Source organism: Furipterus horrens, unplaced genomic scaffold (genome assembly GCF_987537825.1).
Source record: "Furipterus horrens unplaced genomic scaffold, mFurHor1.1.pri manual_scaffold_5, whole genome shotgun sequence".
NCBI classification, from domain to species: Eukaryota; Metazoa; Chordata; class Mammalia; order Chiroptera; family Furipteridae; genus Furipterus; species Furipterus horrens.
The window spans coordinates 77,786,808-77,803,189 of NW_028327175.1; the positions used below are offsets into that span (position 1 = coordinate 77,786,808).

The following is a 16,382-nucleotide window of genomic DNA, read 5'->3' on the forward strand; positions in this document are numbered from 1 at the left end:
ACAGAGCAAGACAATGGAAACACTGCTGATGAGGGGCCTGGAGAACCAAGCAGGGGCTCTCCCCTCTCAGCCCCTGCTAGGAGTTCTCAGACTTAACACACATTTCAGAGTAAATTATTGGTTTGTGGGTCTCTGAAGCAGTTGGTACTTAAATTAATTTAACGAGCTGTGAACTGATGCTAAAGTAACTTCTTATCCCAGAAGAGAACTGTCGGACATGGCAGGGCGGGGAGGGCGGGGCACATGTCTGAGGCTTAGCAGGAGGATCAGAGCACTAGAGTGAGGGGAAAATAAAATAATAAGTACAATCATTTAAAAAGCACTGATCTACCATTTCCTAATAGGAGAAATTACTTTTGGTCAAAATTGTTATTCCCCTGTACTTAAGAGAGATTTGTACTGGAATTTTTAAGGCACTTTGAAAAACAAATGGACTTTGTAAAATGAAACTGTGATAGGCATTTTTACATATTAGCTCATTTTGTCCTTTCAATAACGCTAGAATTAGTGGTAAGGACTGCGTCAGTTGGCCTCACCATGGCATCCAGGGGCCCAGTGCCTAACACCTGGAAGGTCCTCAAAATATATTTGTTCAATGAATGACTGTCTAAAATGTCCCTTCTATCGTTTTTTTCTGCTCCACTCCACAGTGGAAGTCCCACCCTTGTCACCTCACCACTAATGGCTTTGCCAGATTCCAGGCTCCCCGTGCTCTAATCCAGTCTACAGTGGTTAACGGCCAATTTACCTAATAAAATGCCATCAGGACTCTCCTGGGCTTTGGCTTGCCACACACCAGGTCTTAACTCCTCTTCATGGTTTTCAAACCCTTCCCTTATGGAATAATCCCAGCTGCGTGCAGTGTGATTTTCCCCTCTGCCTCCAGGTTCAGCCAGTTTCTCACTGTCCCAGGATTTCCACTGGGCAACCCCTCACTTTCTTCATATCTGAAGTACTCTTATTCTTAAGAGTCAAATTCAAAGCACACTTCTCCATGAAAGCCTCATCTCTCACACTTCAATATCATACTTCCACTCCACTTAACTGTCCTCTTGTAATCTCATTTATGTTCACTCTGTATTCCCCAGAGCAGGCTGACTAGAGTCCAAAGAAGGAAAAGGTCGTAACAATTACTGAACACCACTCAGTGTCAGCCATGACATAAGATACAAAATACCTGGCTGAACATTTGGCTCTGTTAATTCCATTGAATTAACTGGCTTACATTTTCTTATGGACAGCCTTTAAGTTACATACGGTCTTACTAAAAAAGAAAATACAGTAATCAAAAAATCAAAATGCTCATTAGTCTGAGAAAGAACAAATAGCTTCACTCTTCCTTCCCTACCTAATCAGTCATTCAGGTTGTTGAAAACAGAGAATGTAATTGCTGTTCCTGGGCCCTGTCCACGCTATGAAGGGGACAGAAAAAGCTACAGTAATCTGTGAAGCCTGAGTAACGAAAAGTTGATTGTGGCTCCAGACTAGATAAACCATAAACACAATTTCAAGGTTTGAAAACAGCACCTGTCACCACAGGCACTGTAGATGCAATCCATCAGAGCTAGAAGTATGTTCAGCTATTTATCCTAGTGTTCAAATGCCTGTATCAAACATCCATTTAACATGTTCACTACCCAGGGTCTGCAGAATCCTCTCCCCATCCTTTACTCGTTAAGAACTAAAACTTCCTGGGTCGGAGGAAACTATTTTTCAGTCAAGGTTGTCTCATTCCTTTTGAAGACTCTTTTTCAATGTTGTTCCTGTACGCACTGATGCAAACAGAAACAACAGGATCAAGCAACAATAGCAAATATACATCCGGACTGTATATACCGCATGCTCAGCCCAGAAGTTTTAATGTATGGGGAAGAATAAAACCTACAAATATAAAAATTACAGATATTTCTAAATACTTGGATTCTTATTGGTTCTAACTCCTTTTTCAGCCTGCAGTCGGAATCGAACAAAACCTAACACAAGAAGTGCAGCCAAATTGATCCACATAGTGTCAGTGGATCTTCTTCTGTAGAGAAAAGATTAGCCAAATGAGAGCCAAACTCTTCAACAAACGCATGCAGTGACACTCAAAATACACCAGTCAACCTAAGCCTCCTTTGCTCATCATTTTTGGTAAGAAAACTAACAACCTGGCATGTCTAATAAGCCATGGGTTCTACTTAGAGAAGCAGGATTTAGTAAACGTGGGAAGAAATGGTGCATCTTGTAGGCATCTTGCTACCCTAACCCCAGGCAGAACGCACAAGGTTATCTAACCATTCGAGGACAAAGGTGGAAACATCTACCAAAACAAAAGTGTGCTGCCTTCTGCTTTGTGCCGAAAACCAGAGCAGCTTTTGTTGGAACAGGCCTTGGTCAATTCAGCAGTGACAGCAGCAAGTGAAAAAGCACACGGAAGACTCAGCAAAGCAGACGCAATTTAACACAAAAAATCACCACCCTTCCTTCGGGAGCGGGGATTGCGGGGGTGGAGGCTGCAGCAGGGATCCCTGTGTTGTTTACAACTTTTCAATGACACTAAAAGGGAAGCATTTTAAAACACAAATCAATTTACAATGAAACTTTGCAAAAAAAATAATTTCTTGAGTAAAAAGCAAAGTACATCTTCTTGAATATGCAAATCTGTTCTCAGTAGCTCTTGTTTTCACACATTAAGAAAATGTTGTTTCAGGACATAAATACTCCTTATCTTTTAAAAAACAGTATTCAAAGGGAAGACAATGGTTTCCTAGAGAGCAATGAGTCATATAGTATTTACTCTGAAACAGGACTGACACACAACTGACCCAAATGTTAAAATGATATTTAATGTTAGGTTGCTTATCTTTCTCCCTCTGGTGTACACACACACACAGTTTAGCATTTTCAAGTAGAAGGAAAACACAAAGATTTTAACCTGAACACATATAAGAAGCCCAAGTTTCTTCACCACCATTCACAAAGGAGATTCGTGACCTAAGAAAATTGATGTGCTGTCAGCCTTGGGTCTGGTTTCCTTTATAACCTTGCTCTTTGGGAGTCAACATCATGCCTGTGTCAATACTGATGTTTCCATGACATTGTCACAGCCTGCTCTCCCGGGTGCAGGTCATGGCTTACAGGCAGTCTAAGGGAAAGTTCTTCAAGGTTTGTGGGACAAAGAGTCTAGAAAACAATGATTTATTAAGGTTCCCATGGTACTCAAAAAAAAAAAAAAAAAAAAAAAAAAGGAGGCTCTTCAGATTCTTACAAAGGCTACATCATAATAAACTCAATGTCTTCATCATTAAAATTAACAGAACTGCAATCTTCATTTTTTTATTCATAATTCACTCCTACAAGGAATTTTAACGAGTAAATCCTGCCAGGTTCCCAAATCTAAGCTTCATTTTTGAAATATATATTCATCAAGTGATCAAGATTATCTAAATTGGACTCATCTTTTTATGCTTGAGCAGGCAAGCTGACTACTATGCCACCAGAAATACAAAGGAATTTATTTTCAGCTATGACCTTCAGCAATTTAAAAAGCTGTACATGAAGGTCGACATCAAAAGAAAAAGAGAGGAAAGGAGGGAAGAAGGAAGCTAGTATTTGTTTTCAAACTTATCTCAGTCCAACCCAATAAATCAATTTTCTATCAGAAAATGCAAATACAAATAATAAAAAGCCTTTTAAGGAAACCCAAATTGTCTCATTGTTTAGAACTGTTTAAGGGCATTCTAAGTCATCATTTCACCTTTCTTTTTAATCTCTCATAAGGCTCAGCACCATATGGCTATGTAAAAATAGCAACAGCTAATATTTATTTGGTATTTCTCATGTTATCGTGTGTTAGGCACTGTTCTAAACCCTCACATGTATTAGTTTATTCAAGCCTGGTAGCAATCTATGCTATCCCCAGACTGCTGCCGCCTCGGGCACTGCTCAAGGGCAACCTCATGAGAGACCCCAAACCAGAATCATCCAGTTAAGCTGCCCCTGGATTTCAGACCCACAGAATCTGTAGGTGATAAATGTTTGTTCCTTTAAGCAGCTAAGTCTTGGGTATAACCCATAACCTAGCAATAGGTAACCAATAATGGGAAAAATTCTGTTATAAACTGGCATAAGGCTACTTAGAGTCTCTATTTATCCCCACTTATTATGGATATATACAATTGATGAGTTGCATAAATATTAATGTTTTAGAAAGTACTACCCCAGTCCTGGCCAGAGATACTGTGTAACGAATAGTATATATACCATATCACCTTGCTGAAATCTGCAAAAAAAATTTAATCTTGAAATTCACCTGGCCCCAAGGGTTTCAGATAAGGCACTGTGAACCTGTATTCAGTTTTCCTAAAACACTTTCCTGATTAACCCCACCTTGGCATATAATAAATAGTATTTCTTATATGAATTTATGTACCTCTTAGAACCTCCACAGCATAATCCAATACTTGATTATTAATTGCCTTGTATTGTTTTATCAGTACATCTTTCCACCTAGAAGTTAAACTTCTTATGGGCAAGAATCCTCCCTCTATTTCATCATCCCCACCTGGATGCCCCTGGTTACACAACAAGCTCTAAATAAATTATTGTAGAATTGAGTTCACAAATCCAAATCTACAACTGCAGGCATGTAGATCCCCACAAATCCTCACACTCAAAACCTATTTATCACCAAATAATTGGGCTGGAATAGAACATAATGTAAAAACAGTGTCTGTCTGAAAGAAAAAAAGTTGGCTCTCTGAGCAATTCTGAAACTTGCACATCCTCCAAGTGCCCTTGTAAACAGTAGCAGGAGCACGAAATAATCATTATCAAGGGAAAAGATCTATTGGCCTCCTGATTATTGGCCCATCTGAAACCTTGCAAGGAAAGAGCCATTTTACCTTTCTGCTTTCCCCTCACACCCTCCCTCAGGCAATAAGAAGGGTCACTAATCAGTTTTTAATTTTCTTTCCTGAAGAGAGATTTAGAATGGAGCTATAAAAATCCAGGATAAAGGCTTTACAAAATAAAGACAAAGGAAAAACTGAGTGATATGGGCTTTGAAGCTAAATAAATTATTTGAGACCTTTCAAATCAAAAAGCATTTTTAAAAAACAAAAAAAAATTAAAATGCAATGCAATAAGCCTTATTCTGAAAAGAAGTTCCACATGAGCAAACTCTTTTTAAATTGGCAAAAAAAAAAAAAAAGACTCCTTAAAACAAAAGGATCCCTCACATAATCTACCCAGAAAGAGTTCCACAAACCCAAATGCCAAGACTGCAGAAGGTAACCAGGTCAGATCATAGGCCTATAAAAACTTAATTTAAGAGCAGCAAAGTGGAGGGACCAGGGAGAGGTTGGGAGCATGAGAGGAGATGAAATTGGCAGTAAACCTAAATGATGTTTAATAAATTCTGACCTCTCCCTCCATAATCAGCTCTCAGCCCTTCCCCTCTGGCATGCTACAAAGAAAAGGAGGGTGGGTGAGCGCTGAGAAAATGACCAGATGGGAAACCAGGAGACAGGGTTCTAGGACCATGTGCTAGACTCTGGCAAATCACCACCCCTCACTGGGTCCTTGTTCCCCTCACAGGCGGGATGGGAGAATTAGATGATTCTGATGCCAGGTCTAACTTTCCATTATAAGTGAAACTCAGTCTGTTGCAATTTATCTCATCTCTGCCACATTCTCCCCCTGGTGTCTGCTGCATTTTCAGGCAGCATCATGGGACTGAATTAACTAAAGGACATGTGACCACATACAGGTCTGGTGCAGAGAATCAGACAGCTGAACAAACTATTAGGCAAAAGAATGAGTAGCTGGCAGAAAAGAGCAATGACAAGTAGAAACGACTTTGTGTGAAAGCTTTTGTCAGGCTATGGCATTATCTATATTATAGAGGGTTGAGATTTTCTTCACAGAGGGTACTGCCTATAGCCTGAATACCTGGTGGGATTTTTCAAGTGTTTGAATACTGCAGACTCTTAAAATGTACAATCCAGACAAAACTGTAAAGCTCATATTATGCCAGTTTCAATACCACTAAGACTTGCTACAATTTCCCTCAGTCGCAGGGAATGTTAGTTCAATTCCATGGAGCCATAGTTGTCCCCTAGGCTTTAACCTGCAATCCTTCTAGGAATCCTGAAGTCCATGGCTGAAAGGAAGTCACAGGGTGGGGGAGGATGTACGTGTTCAGAACTGGTCTTCTAACCAACCATGTAAATCACTTCCCTAGGAGGAAAACACTGTACAGGCCAAATCTCCAGCAATTTCTCGATATGTTTCAAGGTAGAAGATGAAAACGACATACCTATTAAATATTAACTTTTCTAACCTGCTACACACTCACCTATCAAAACTAACAAAGAAAGTTATTCATAAAACACATGCCAACACTTTTTCCAGCCCTTCACCAAATAATTTACAGAAAGAACCTGCAAGAACCAAAGGCAAATCCTTTACACAATGTAAACAGCAACATGCAAAGCTTATATAGAAAAGTTTTTGGAAATCTATATATTCAACCAAGGTTTCAAGCTACAAAAGCAATAGCAACAGCATGACTAGAACAATCCTATTGGTCCTCCTTCAAAAATGACAAATATTTACTGAGCACTGCCATGTACCTGGCACTTTTCTAGGTTCTTGAGGGTTTAACAATGGAAAAATGAGACAATGTTTTGCTGCCCTCCAGGAAGTTTACAGGAAATTTTTCTCAAAATATTAAATGTCAAATTTGTTTTAACTGAACATGCTTTCTCTGCTGAATTACCAAGGAACTGGTCAAAATAAACAAGATACATAAAGATAGGGAGATACATCAATGGAATAAAATTGAAGGTCCAGAAATTAATCTTCACATTTACTGTCAACTGATTTTTAATAAGGGTGCCAAGACAATTCAATGGGGGGGGAAACGATCTTTCCAACAAATGAGCTGAGACAACTGGATATCCACATGAAAAAGAATGAAAAATGGCTCACAGACCTAAATGTAGGAGCTAATAAAACTCTTAGAGAAAAACAGGAGTGCAAGTCACTGTTCTCTGTAAATAACCAGTCACCACACACCTCCCCTCCCCGCACACACTGCTAAACCAGCACCCATGCCCCTCAGCCAGCCAGTCTCCCTTTGGACAGGGGTCAGGGATTAAATACCCCAAACTGGAATTTAGAAAAAATGTATTAGCAAGTAATAGACCATACGTAATCATAGCTACTGTTTATTGGGCACCTTTTACCCTATGTACCTAAAATTCTTTCCTGAAACTCTTACACTTATCCTATGAGGCAGGCAGGTATCATGCGCCTCAACTTATAAATGGAGAAAGGAAGGCCAATTCCAAGAAGAGTCCTTTGACCAATCAATCACAAGCCAGATACTTTCGGAGCAGAGCAGGGCTTACACATAGGGCAGGGGCAGCGAGACAGGACAGAACAGAGGTGATCCCATGGCACTCCACTTAGGAGGCTGGCTCAGGGGTGAGGGGTGAGGGCCTGGACCGCACTGGGAGCTGTGAGGATGATGGAGAAAAGCCAATGTTGACAAGTGCCAGCAAAGGCAGCAGAGGCTCTCAACCTGCTTCTCAAACACAGCTCTTTAGAAAGAGCAAAGTGGGACCTGAATGGTTTAAACACTCCAACGGTCTCTGTGGCCTAGCTCAGGAACCTACCTGACTGACTCACTCACATCACTGAAAGGAAAACTGTCTTCTAAACAAGGTCCTTTCTAACCAACTTCCAGGACACCATCCTCACAACATTAGGAATTCTCCGCATTATGAACTGTGCTTTCTCCTGTGCTCAGTATGGGTTGTTTCTAAACAATATCCTGTAGCATCTGGTTTCCTCTTGGGTCTCGGTCCGCTAATTCCTGCCCTGCCATCTGACCTTTCGGTTATTGTCCGTGAAGGCTAACACTCAACACCTCTTGGTTTCCTTGCCTGCCACCATCACTTATTCTAACTTCCTTTTGGCATGTCAATATCCTTAAAAACAAACCGCTCACACGGTTTGGAAGCCACTGCCAGGCCTTTCTCAGCCTCCGTGATTATTAGAAGAGCCTCTGGAGACTCCATCTCAGCCTCTGGGGAATTCCTCACAAGCTTGTTTAGTTACAGAGAAATGGATTATTAACAATAGGCAGCATTAAGGAAGAGTGGCTGTTTCACAGGAAATGCATACATTGGCTCAGAGGGCACAGGAATGCAATCCACACTTTGGGGAACGGGACAGACTCTCCAAGTGCACTCACGGGCTTTTTGAGTCACAAGCTACACTGGCTGCATCCTGACCTTAACACACCTGTCTATTCCTAAACAAGTAATAACAGATGCCTGGTTAATCTTAATATAGGAGACTTAGAAACAACCTGATGAGGCAGAAGCAAACGGCAGGTATCTTCATTACAACCCAAAGCAGGCTGGCCAGGAATGTTACCCATGGGCTTTACTTGTGGTGAAAATATCAGAGACAAAGCTCAGCCAAAGCAATCAATCCCAGAAACACTAGAGGGGCATAGTGAATCCGATATCTGACCTATTATGTTTATAATAGGCCTGCGGAAAAAGACAGTGTGCATCAGGATGGAAAACTTAACATTTTTCATAAAAACCCAATATTTGATTTATTGACACTGTTTTTTCCATGAAGCCGTAGAGCAATGTCAGATGAGGTTTACATAATTTCAAGAGTAAAATGGGTAATACAACAAAATTAAAAATTATTACTGTGTAATTTTTAATTAACACTGCAAAACCAGCTCACACATTCTCAGATGGTTCACAGACTAGGAGACAGGGAAGAAAAGCAACTAAAGTGTGACAACCTGTTATCCATTCTTGAAATATGCCCTTTTTCCAAAAGACTCTCAAGTTGTAAGGGGAAAGTCATATTTTCTAAAAAAAGGAAGAGAAAAAGACTTACCAGCTACCACTATAATACAAAAATGGTGTGGCTCGTGATTTCTAAAACAGTTGCTAGTCAGTTTTTCAGTGTGCTGTACGCACTCAGTCCACTGCACCATCATATTTTCTACCCATTATTAATATAAAAATTAGAGTACCTTAGCAATAAATTTTTCTCACAGTAAAATTCACTTTATTCTGGGACCTTTTCCAATAAAAGTAAAATGGCAAAAATAAATAAATAAAAAATAAATAAATAAGCCTCATTAGCCAGAAGATTTTTCAATATGGCCTATTCCAACTATAACACTCCATTCATACCTCCATTCAAATAATAGTTAAGAAGCATCTATTAAAGAGGTACACAGTTTTAACTACTGCAGATAATAGGTAGGGGATCACAGGCTGCTGGACAAGACAGATGTTTCCAGAAATACTGCTTGCAGTGTGATCGGTGCTATAACAGGATGTATGTGATGTGCTGACAGGTGCTTAATTCTGCTTAGTCGAGCTGCATCTAGCAGATGGGACACTTGATTTAAGTGTCAAAAGGCTGAGAGCTTAGATGAGTGTGTGCTTAGGAAAGGCAAAAAGGTACACCACTCGGTGGGAATCCCATGCATCGAGGCACAGGAGTATCTGGGTGTCTGGGAGACAGAGCAGCTCTGCATGTCCACAGAACAGGTCGCTTGAGTCGTCGGCAGCCGTCCGTCTCGAGAGACGATGGTGTAGCTTCTTAAGTGTCTATCTGCACCGCCGAGAATGGCTGTGCAGTCCAACTCGGGAGTGACACGGTATCTGTCTCCTCCCGTGTTGAATCGACATCTTGTGATGACGCTGGAGTGTCCTCTCCAGTGAAGCTGAAGCTACAGAGCCTGGGCAGGGTGATATGGAGGGTCTGCTGTTGCCCATGCAGCAGACCCCCCCTCTCTTCGCAGCTGAAGGGTCCAAGGGAAAGACGGAGTCGATACAGCTTGGGTTCAGGTGCGCCGCAGGAGTTGCCGGTGTTGACTACAACGTCAAACCGCCTTAGGGACTCCGGCTCCGGATTTTCTGTCGGGGTTTACTCCCTTAGCCTTTCCCCTGAAGAGGTATGCCGCAAGGCAGCGGAGGTTTTTTGGAGTCAGAGTTTTCCTTCTCTGATGTGCCCTGACTGGAAGATCGAACCAGCGACACTTAGCTCGCAGGCCGACGCTCAATCCACTGAGCCAAACGTAGGCAGGACTAAACCAGGTAGGGTGCTAACCGAAACAATGAAGTGTGGACTTTATTGTAGAAGAAATGAGCCACTAAAAGAAGAAAGAGATGAAGAATGGAGGAGAAGGAATCACATTAACATTTTCTGGGTGCTTACCAGATGCAAAGTACCATTTTATAGATGGGGAAATTGAGACTCAAAGAAGGTAAATATCTTTCTGAAAGCCACACAGCTATAAGTAATTAGTGGAGCCAAAATTTAAACCCAGGTGGTCTGACTCCAGAGCCCATGCTTTTAATTTCACTTTTCCCCCAAATCTTTAGATTTTCCTTTACTAGTCCAAATGGGATGAAAATTACACTTCTCGTTAAGTGAGAGGAATATAATTTAAGTCTCCACCTTCTAACTGTTTTTCTAGTTTATTAGGAAGTTTCTGATCAAAGCATCAAAATTCATTCACAATATTCCCTCAGGAAACTTAGGATGATTAGGAAGTATCCTCACTTAAAAGTTAACGAATAAACTATACACTTTAACTGTGAAAATTGTATGGTATATTTCAATAAAGCTGTTAAAAAACTTAATGGAATTTCCATCTTGCTATCATATTGGTTTCATTAATTTAGTCAAATACACTGAAGGGAAAATGAGCACCTCAGTAGTTATTATATTACTACTCAGCGGACTAAAATCTTGCTGGGATGGGAATACTAATCTAGTTCTTACTTGCAGCAGCAATTTTCAAAACTAAATTCATAATCAAACCTGGTGATATTTTTTCCCTCTGAAAGTCTTTGCTAATCAAGTGACAACCTATAAAGCTAGTTGGAGCCACATAAAGTTTTACGTTCTAAAGAGAGCAAAAAGAAAGATCTTTACCTCCACCAGGTCAAACTATAAAGGACATAACAAAAGTTTCCCTAAACAAACTTTAATCAAAAAAAAAAACAAGAGACCAACCACAGCAGAAATTCTTCAGTTGAATAAACAACAGAGATAGCAGCAGAGAACAAACAGCTAGAAGCTATTGTGGGGCTCAACATAGAACCAATAGCTTACAGTTCATATAAACTTGGGTTTTTGAATCTTGGATAGGACTCAAACTACAAACTGCATGAAAAAGACTGCCTGTTTTTCAAGGTGAGTTACCTCTAAAGCAAGTTACGTAGGCAAGTTTCTATGTAACATTAGTATGAACACAAAACACCGTGTTTTATTTTTCTGATTTTTAAAATTTTCAATTACTGTTGACATACTATGTTATATTAGTCTCAGGTATACAAAGTGATCACCCCAATAAGTCTAGTATCATCTGACACAATACAGGGTTATTACAATATTATTGACTATATACCCTATGCTGTACTTTACACCCTCATAACTGTTTTTAAAACTAGCAATTTGATTATTTTTTAAACAAAAAATCATTTTCCATTTAAATACTACCCATCTTAACATATATGATGTGTAACCACTGTCTTCAAGCTGAACTGCTTTCCATGGAAACAAACACCAGTTTTTCCTAAAGTCAATAAAAACCTTATATCTAAATTGCAGAAAATCACTTCAAAACCAACTTTTCAACTTGTAATTTAGCAGTTAAATCCAAAGAGTGTTCTTCAAAATGGCGCACACACACACACACACGAATGTTACCAAGTTTCTCTAATACTCTTAAATTTCCCAAAATTAATTCTTTTTAACTCATAAGGAATTATAACAGTAATACAAACAAATTCTTAAGTAACTATCAGGAGTCAGTAAAACTTCCATTAAGGGACGAATTATGTGAATAATTTTAATGTAAAATTAGATATCTTCATTTCACTTGAAATAGAATGGAAGGCTCATCTCAAAATAATTATTAGAAAATACTTTTGAAAAATAAAAATATTTTTCTACTTACTAGTATTTTTTAATTTTCACCTGAGGACATTTTTTTCATTGCTTTCTCAGAGAGAGGAAGAGAGGGAAAGAAAGAGAGAGAGAGAGAAAAACACTGACTTGGTTGCCTTCTCATATGCACCCTGACCAGGGACCAAACCCACAACCTAGGTATGTGCCCTGACCAGGAATCAAACCTACAACCTTTCAGTCCATGGGACAATGTTCCAACCAACTAAGCCAGCCACACTGGCCAGGGCAAGATTTTTTAATTTTAATTTCAGGGAAAAATGGACTAATTGACATCACATGCTTAACTTTGACCTTAGTGATCATCAAAATTATCAAGTGTACCATAGCAGGAGGAAAACACTATAATAGTAACTATTACACTATTAACTCTGAAGTAATTGTTTACTATTTCATTTACAAACTAAAGTAGAAGTTTTTTTTTTTTTTTTTTAATGCCTGGTAGATACAGAACAATAATATACAAACTATAGATACATTCATTCAATATTGAATACCTTCTACATTTGAGATGCTGTTCATATATTAAACACAAGGACACATATGTGTTTAATTTAGTACCTACCACAAGCAGATAGGTGCTCAACACATGCATCTTATGGTAGCATGGTAGTTAGAGATAATGTGGTTAACTTCAGCAGACATCTGTGTTACACACATGGCCATCAAAATAATTGTGGCATACTTTTGTGACACTAAAAGAGGCCAAGCCTGTTGCAAAATGATTACTTCCAACAAAAGCCTGCTTAAAGTACTGTTTACTTAAATGGTATCTACCCAAAATAACATCATTATAAAGTTGCTATTGCATTTGAATCACTCACCAATGTTTAACCTATTTGTAAAACAAGGTAAGCACTATCAGGTTATAAAACGTAATGATGGACCAGGATTTTTGATTCATGTTTCTTTGACAAAATTATTCCATTTGATCCTAAGTCTTGGCTGCTCTCTTGACAGAATAATGTACGTGCTCCACAGCTGACAGGAGTGCCTTTCATGATGAAAAAGGAAGCTCACACTCCAGATGACTTGAGACTTTGCACTTCAGAAAGATTTATTTGTTGTTTTAGTATCGGATCATCACTTATCTCTTTCTGCTTGTTTCTATCCCCAAGCCAAAGAGAATCTATGTATTATCAAAAATTTAAGATGTTTCTGTGATTTCTGCCTACTTTATTCTCACAGTACACCAAAGAATGCCACATAATCTTATAAGTTCTTTTCCTGATTTCATTTAGGGGTTGGAGGTGTTTTGGAATATAAAGAGAAGTTGAAAATATAAAATGAACACCTCCCCCCAAAAAGTATTTTATTGGCCTTCAAAGTAAACAGCAAATGAGGATCTGATTGACTTTTGCTTTGTATAATTACTGGGGACACAATATTCAAAACAATTTCCTAAAGGAAAGGGTTAACTTTATCTTACGGTTTTAACTGGTCACTTTGCCCCCGCCCCTTTTTTTTTTTTTCTTTCTTTCTTTCTTGTAAAAGAATACCACCTGTGAAGTTAGAATTCTGTGCACCAAGAATGGTAATATCAAAGCTGAAGCTTCTGACCAAGAAAGCAATTACTCTAATGTACATAAAGCTATGTAAAAACCGATTCACATAAAGAATCCCCCGGGCCTAGGCCATTAGGATTAACTTCTGAGATGACAAGACTAGGAAAGGACACTTGCCAGCCTGAACTTGATTTCTCAGACTACCAGCTCTCCTGGGGAGGAGGGATGAGAGAGGAGGAAGCGTTTTCCCTTCACCAGACTCGGCTGCTGAGTTATCTAAAATGCCAGTGATTTAAAAGTGAAGGAGAAAAGGAAACAAAACAAACCGCTCCCAATTCCGATCACCTCTGGGTAGTTACATAGTTGCTAGAGCAAAATGAGTGAGCGCGCAGACGCCTCAGTCAGATTGTCAATTTTGGCATAAGAACCCAGCAAAATTAAGGAAGTGGATCTCTGTAATCTCCCAGCTGTTTTGTTCGGGTTCTGTAAGTTAACAATAATAATTGCATTTTAATTATCTACAAACAGAAGCAAAGTTATTACCAAGTCGCTCTGAGAAATGTTTACTTAAACGTGGGTAACCAGTTCGCTTGAGGAAAGGGGAATTATTTTCTGTCCAAACGTAGCAATTCCAACCATACGCCCAGACAACACAATCATAACCACCCAATAAATGTGTTCTAACGAGTGAACTCCTTCACTTTCCCAATGACACTATCAAGAAAAAGCCGAAGTAAAAAAATCGTGCCTTCGACACAGTATGCTGCCTGTATATTCAATTCTGCGCCTCTTTGGGAGCTGCAGGGGAGGCTCACATGCTTTGGGAGGAAACGGGTGTTGGAAAGATCTCTGGCCTCAGCTGCGGGACCGTGGATTGCAAATGAGAGTTGGTGCGTGGACTACTACCCTTTGGAACAACAAACTTACTTTCCTTCATGAAAAAACTCAAAGTTAACCCTTACTGACACGTCCACCCTCTACCTGCGCGTAGAGGGCAGCTGCGGCTCCTCTCCACCCGGCGGAGGCGCAGTCGCGGCAGCAACTCGTGACAGCCTCACACAAAGCCGCAGACCCCCGAGCCTGCCCGGCTGCCCTACCCCGAACATGTCCCCAACCCACGCCTACCTTGATGCCCTGCTGCTGGGTGGTGAGAGTTAACTTGGATTCATCCAGGAGCAAAACTTCGCAGTAAAATTCTTCCGGAACAGCGCAGAAACAGCCCATATCGGCTGTGGCCGTCTCCAGCCAGGCGAGAAAGCTGCGACCCCCGGCGCTAAGCTGCCCGTCCCCTCAGGCGGGAGGCATTAATTTACTGTCCACGCCTTGGCGAGGGCAAAGGGAACAGCTCCCGGCGGGGTCCAGGGTCGCTCGGCGGGAGGTAAGGAGGGCGGAGAAGTCAGGAGGGTCAGCGCACTGGAGCAGCTGGGGAAGCTCAGGCGGAACTGGGCGCCGGGGGCAGCCGCGCGTCCCCGCGCATCCCGCGGCGGGGACGCCGCTGTCCCTCCTTCAGTCTTCGGGACCACGGAAGTCTCCTTGCAATAGGGGCAAGAGGCAAGAAAAGGCAGGGACAAGAACGCGAGGCCCTCCCAGGACTTGGAAGCCCCTAGAAGCTCTAAAGACCCCTCCACCCGCGCCTTCCCTGAGTGCGGCCGCGGCGCACCGGCCTCCCCCTCGCCTGCGGAGTCCTCAGAGGACGGGCACTTCCAGCTCCGACCCCTCCGGGAAACTCCCGATCCGGTCCTCCGAATGGGGAGCGCTAGGCTGTTCCTTTGTGTCAGGGGCACCCACGATGTCCCAGCAACATTACAGTGGCAAAGATCGTCCCTTCCCCAGTCCCTTCCCTAGTGCGTGGAACCTAGAAGCCCGAAGACAGTCGAAAACTGCAGCGGACTCCTACCGAGACCGGTGAGTAGAAGTCAGCTTGTCGCGAAGTGTAGCTCCAGTCTGGGGAGCCCCAAGCTCATTTCTGGGGGCCGTACAGGGCCAAGTTCAAGCCCTTCTTGGGAGAATGCCCTGTGCTGCGGCGGAGTGCTGCTTCCCCGGGAGGTTCAAAGAAGCGGGGATTCGAAGGACTTGCCGACGCGCGTCCCGGCTGGGAACACGGCGGTCTGGCGGACCGGTAGGGGTGTGCCCTGGGTGCGCCAGGCCGCAGCTGCTCCAGGGAAAGTTCTTTCCGCGGCTCGAGGGGTGGCGCCCCGGACAGGAGCAGCCCAGGTGCCGCTGGGCCCGGCCCTAGCGTCGGCAAAAAGCCCCGAAGCGTAGCAGGGGCCCAGCGGCCGGGAAAGGGGCGCCCCTTCTGGGCGGGGTCTCGGCTGGGGGCGGGGGGCAGAGAGGAGGTGGTCTAATGGCGAAGTGCCGACAGGTCCGCACGAGGAACCGCAGGAAGCCACGATCTTTGAACCCTCTCGTTGTGTCCGTTTCCCTGGGAGACCTGGAGGCTGGCCCCAGCAGGGCAGGACACATTCCTGCTCGGACCCTGGCTTTCGGTGCTCCTAATCCCACACCCTTTTCGCAGCTGGTGGTGTGCAGGACTGGCGGGCACAATGGCTCTGAGGCTACAGTGACCCCTGGTGGGTCCTCGTGTCCGTGCACAAGCAACCCAAGCTAAGCTGCGGATGAGGCTGTGCCATGCTGGCTTTCGGAGCAGGTGCAATCTGTGCTCTCCAGCTGGGAACCAGCGGCGAGTTAATGCGCGTCGTAGTTAAAGGAAACATGGGGGACGGGGGGGGGGGGGCGTGGGGGGGGCTGGGGGGCGGGGACGCGGAGCAGAGTTAAGGGTATTCCTTCCAGATCACCTGTCTACTCTATATTTCGTATTAGAAATTGCAAGAGCTTTGGTATCAGACATAGTTTTACGTTCCAACCTAG

At 42.3% G+C, this 16,382-nt stretch overlaps 1 protein-coding gene across 4 annotated transcripts in view; it reads right to left on the reverse strand.

Moving 5' to 3' along the window:
- The window catches only part of EPB41L4A (erythrocyte membrane protein band 4.1 like 4A), a 241,028-nt gene extending 224,986 nt beyond the window's left edge, over nucleotides 1–16,042 (reverse strand). Inside the window, exon 1 of one of the 4 annotated variants that reach the window (XM_090276562.1) lies at nucleotides 14,640–16,013. In XM_090276562.1, coding sequence (XP_090132688.1) covers nucleotides 14,640–14,738 — 99 coding nt within the window. In that variant the 5' untranslated portion in view covers nucleotides 14,739–16,013. Of the gene's footprint in view, nucleotides 1–14,639 lie in introns of all 4 variants that reach the window. The other 3 variants (XM_090276561.1, XM_090276563.1, XM_090276565.1) reach the window with 3 other exon arrangements.
- Nucleotides 16,043–16,382: the final 340 nt, after the last annotated feature.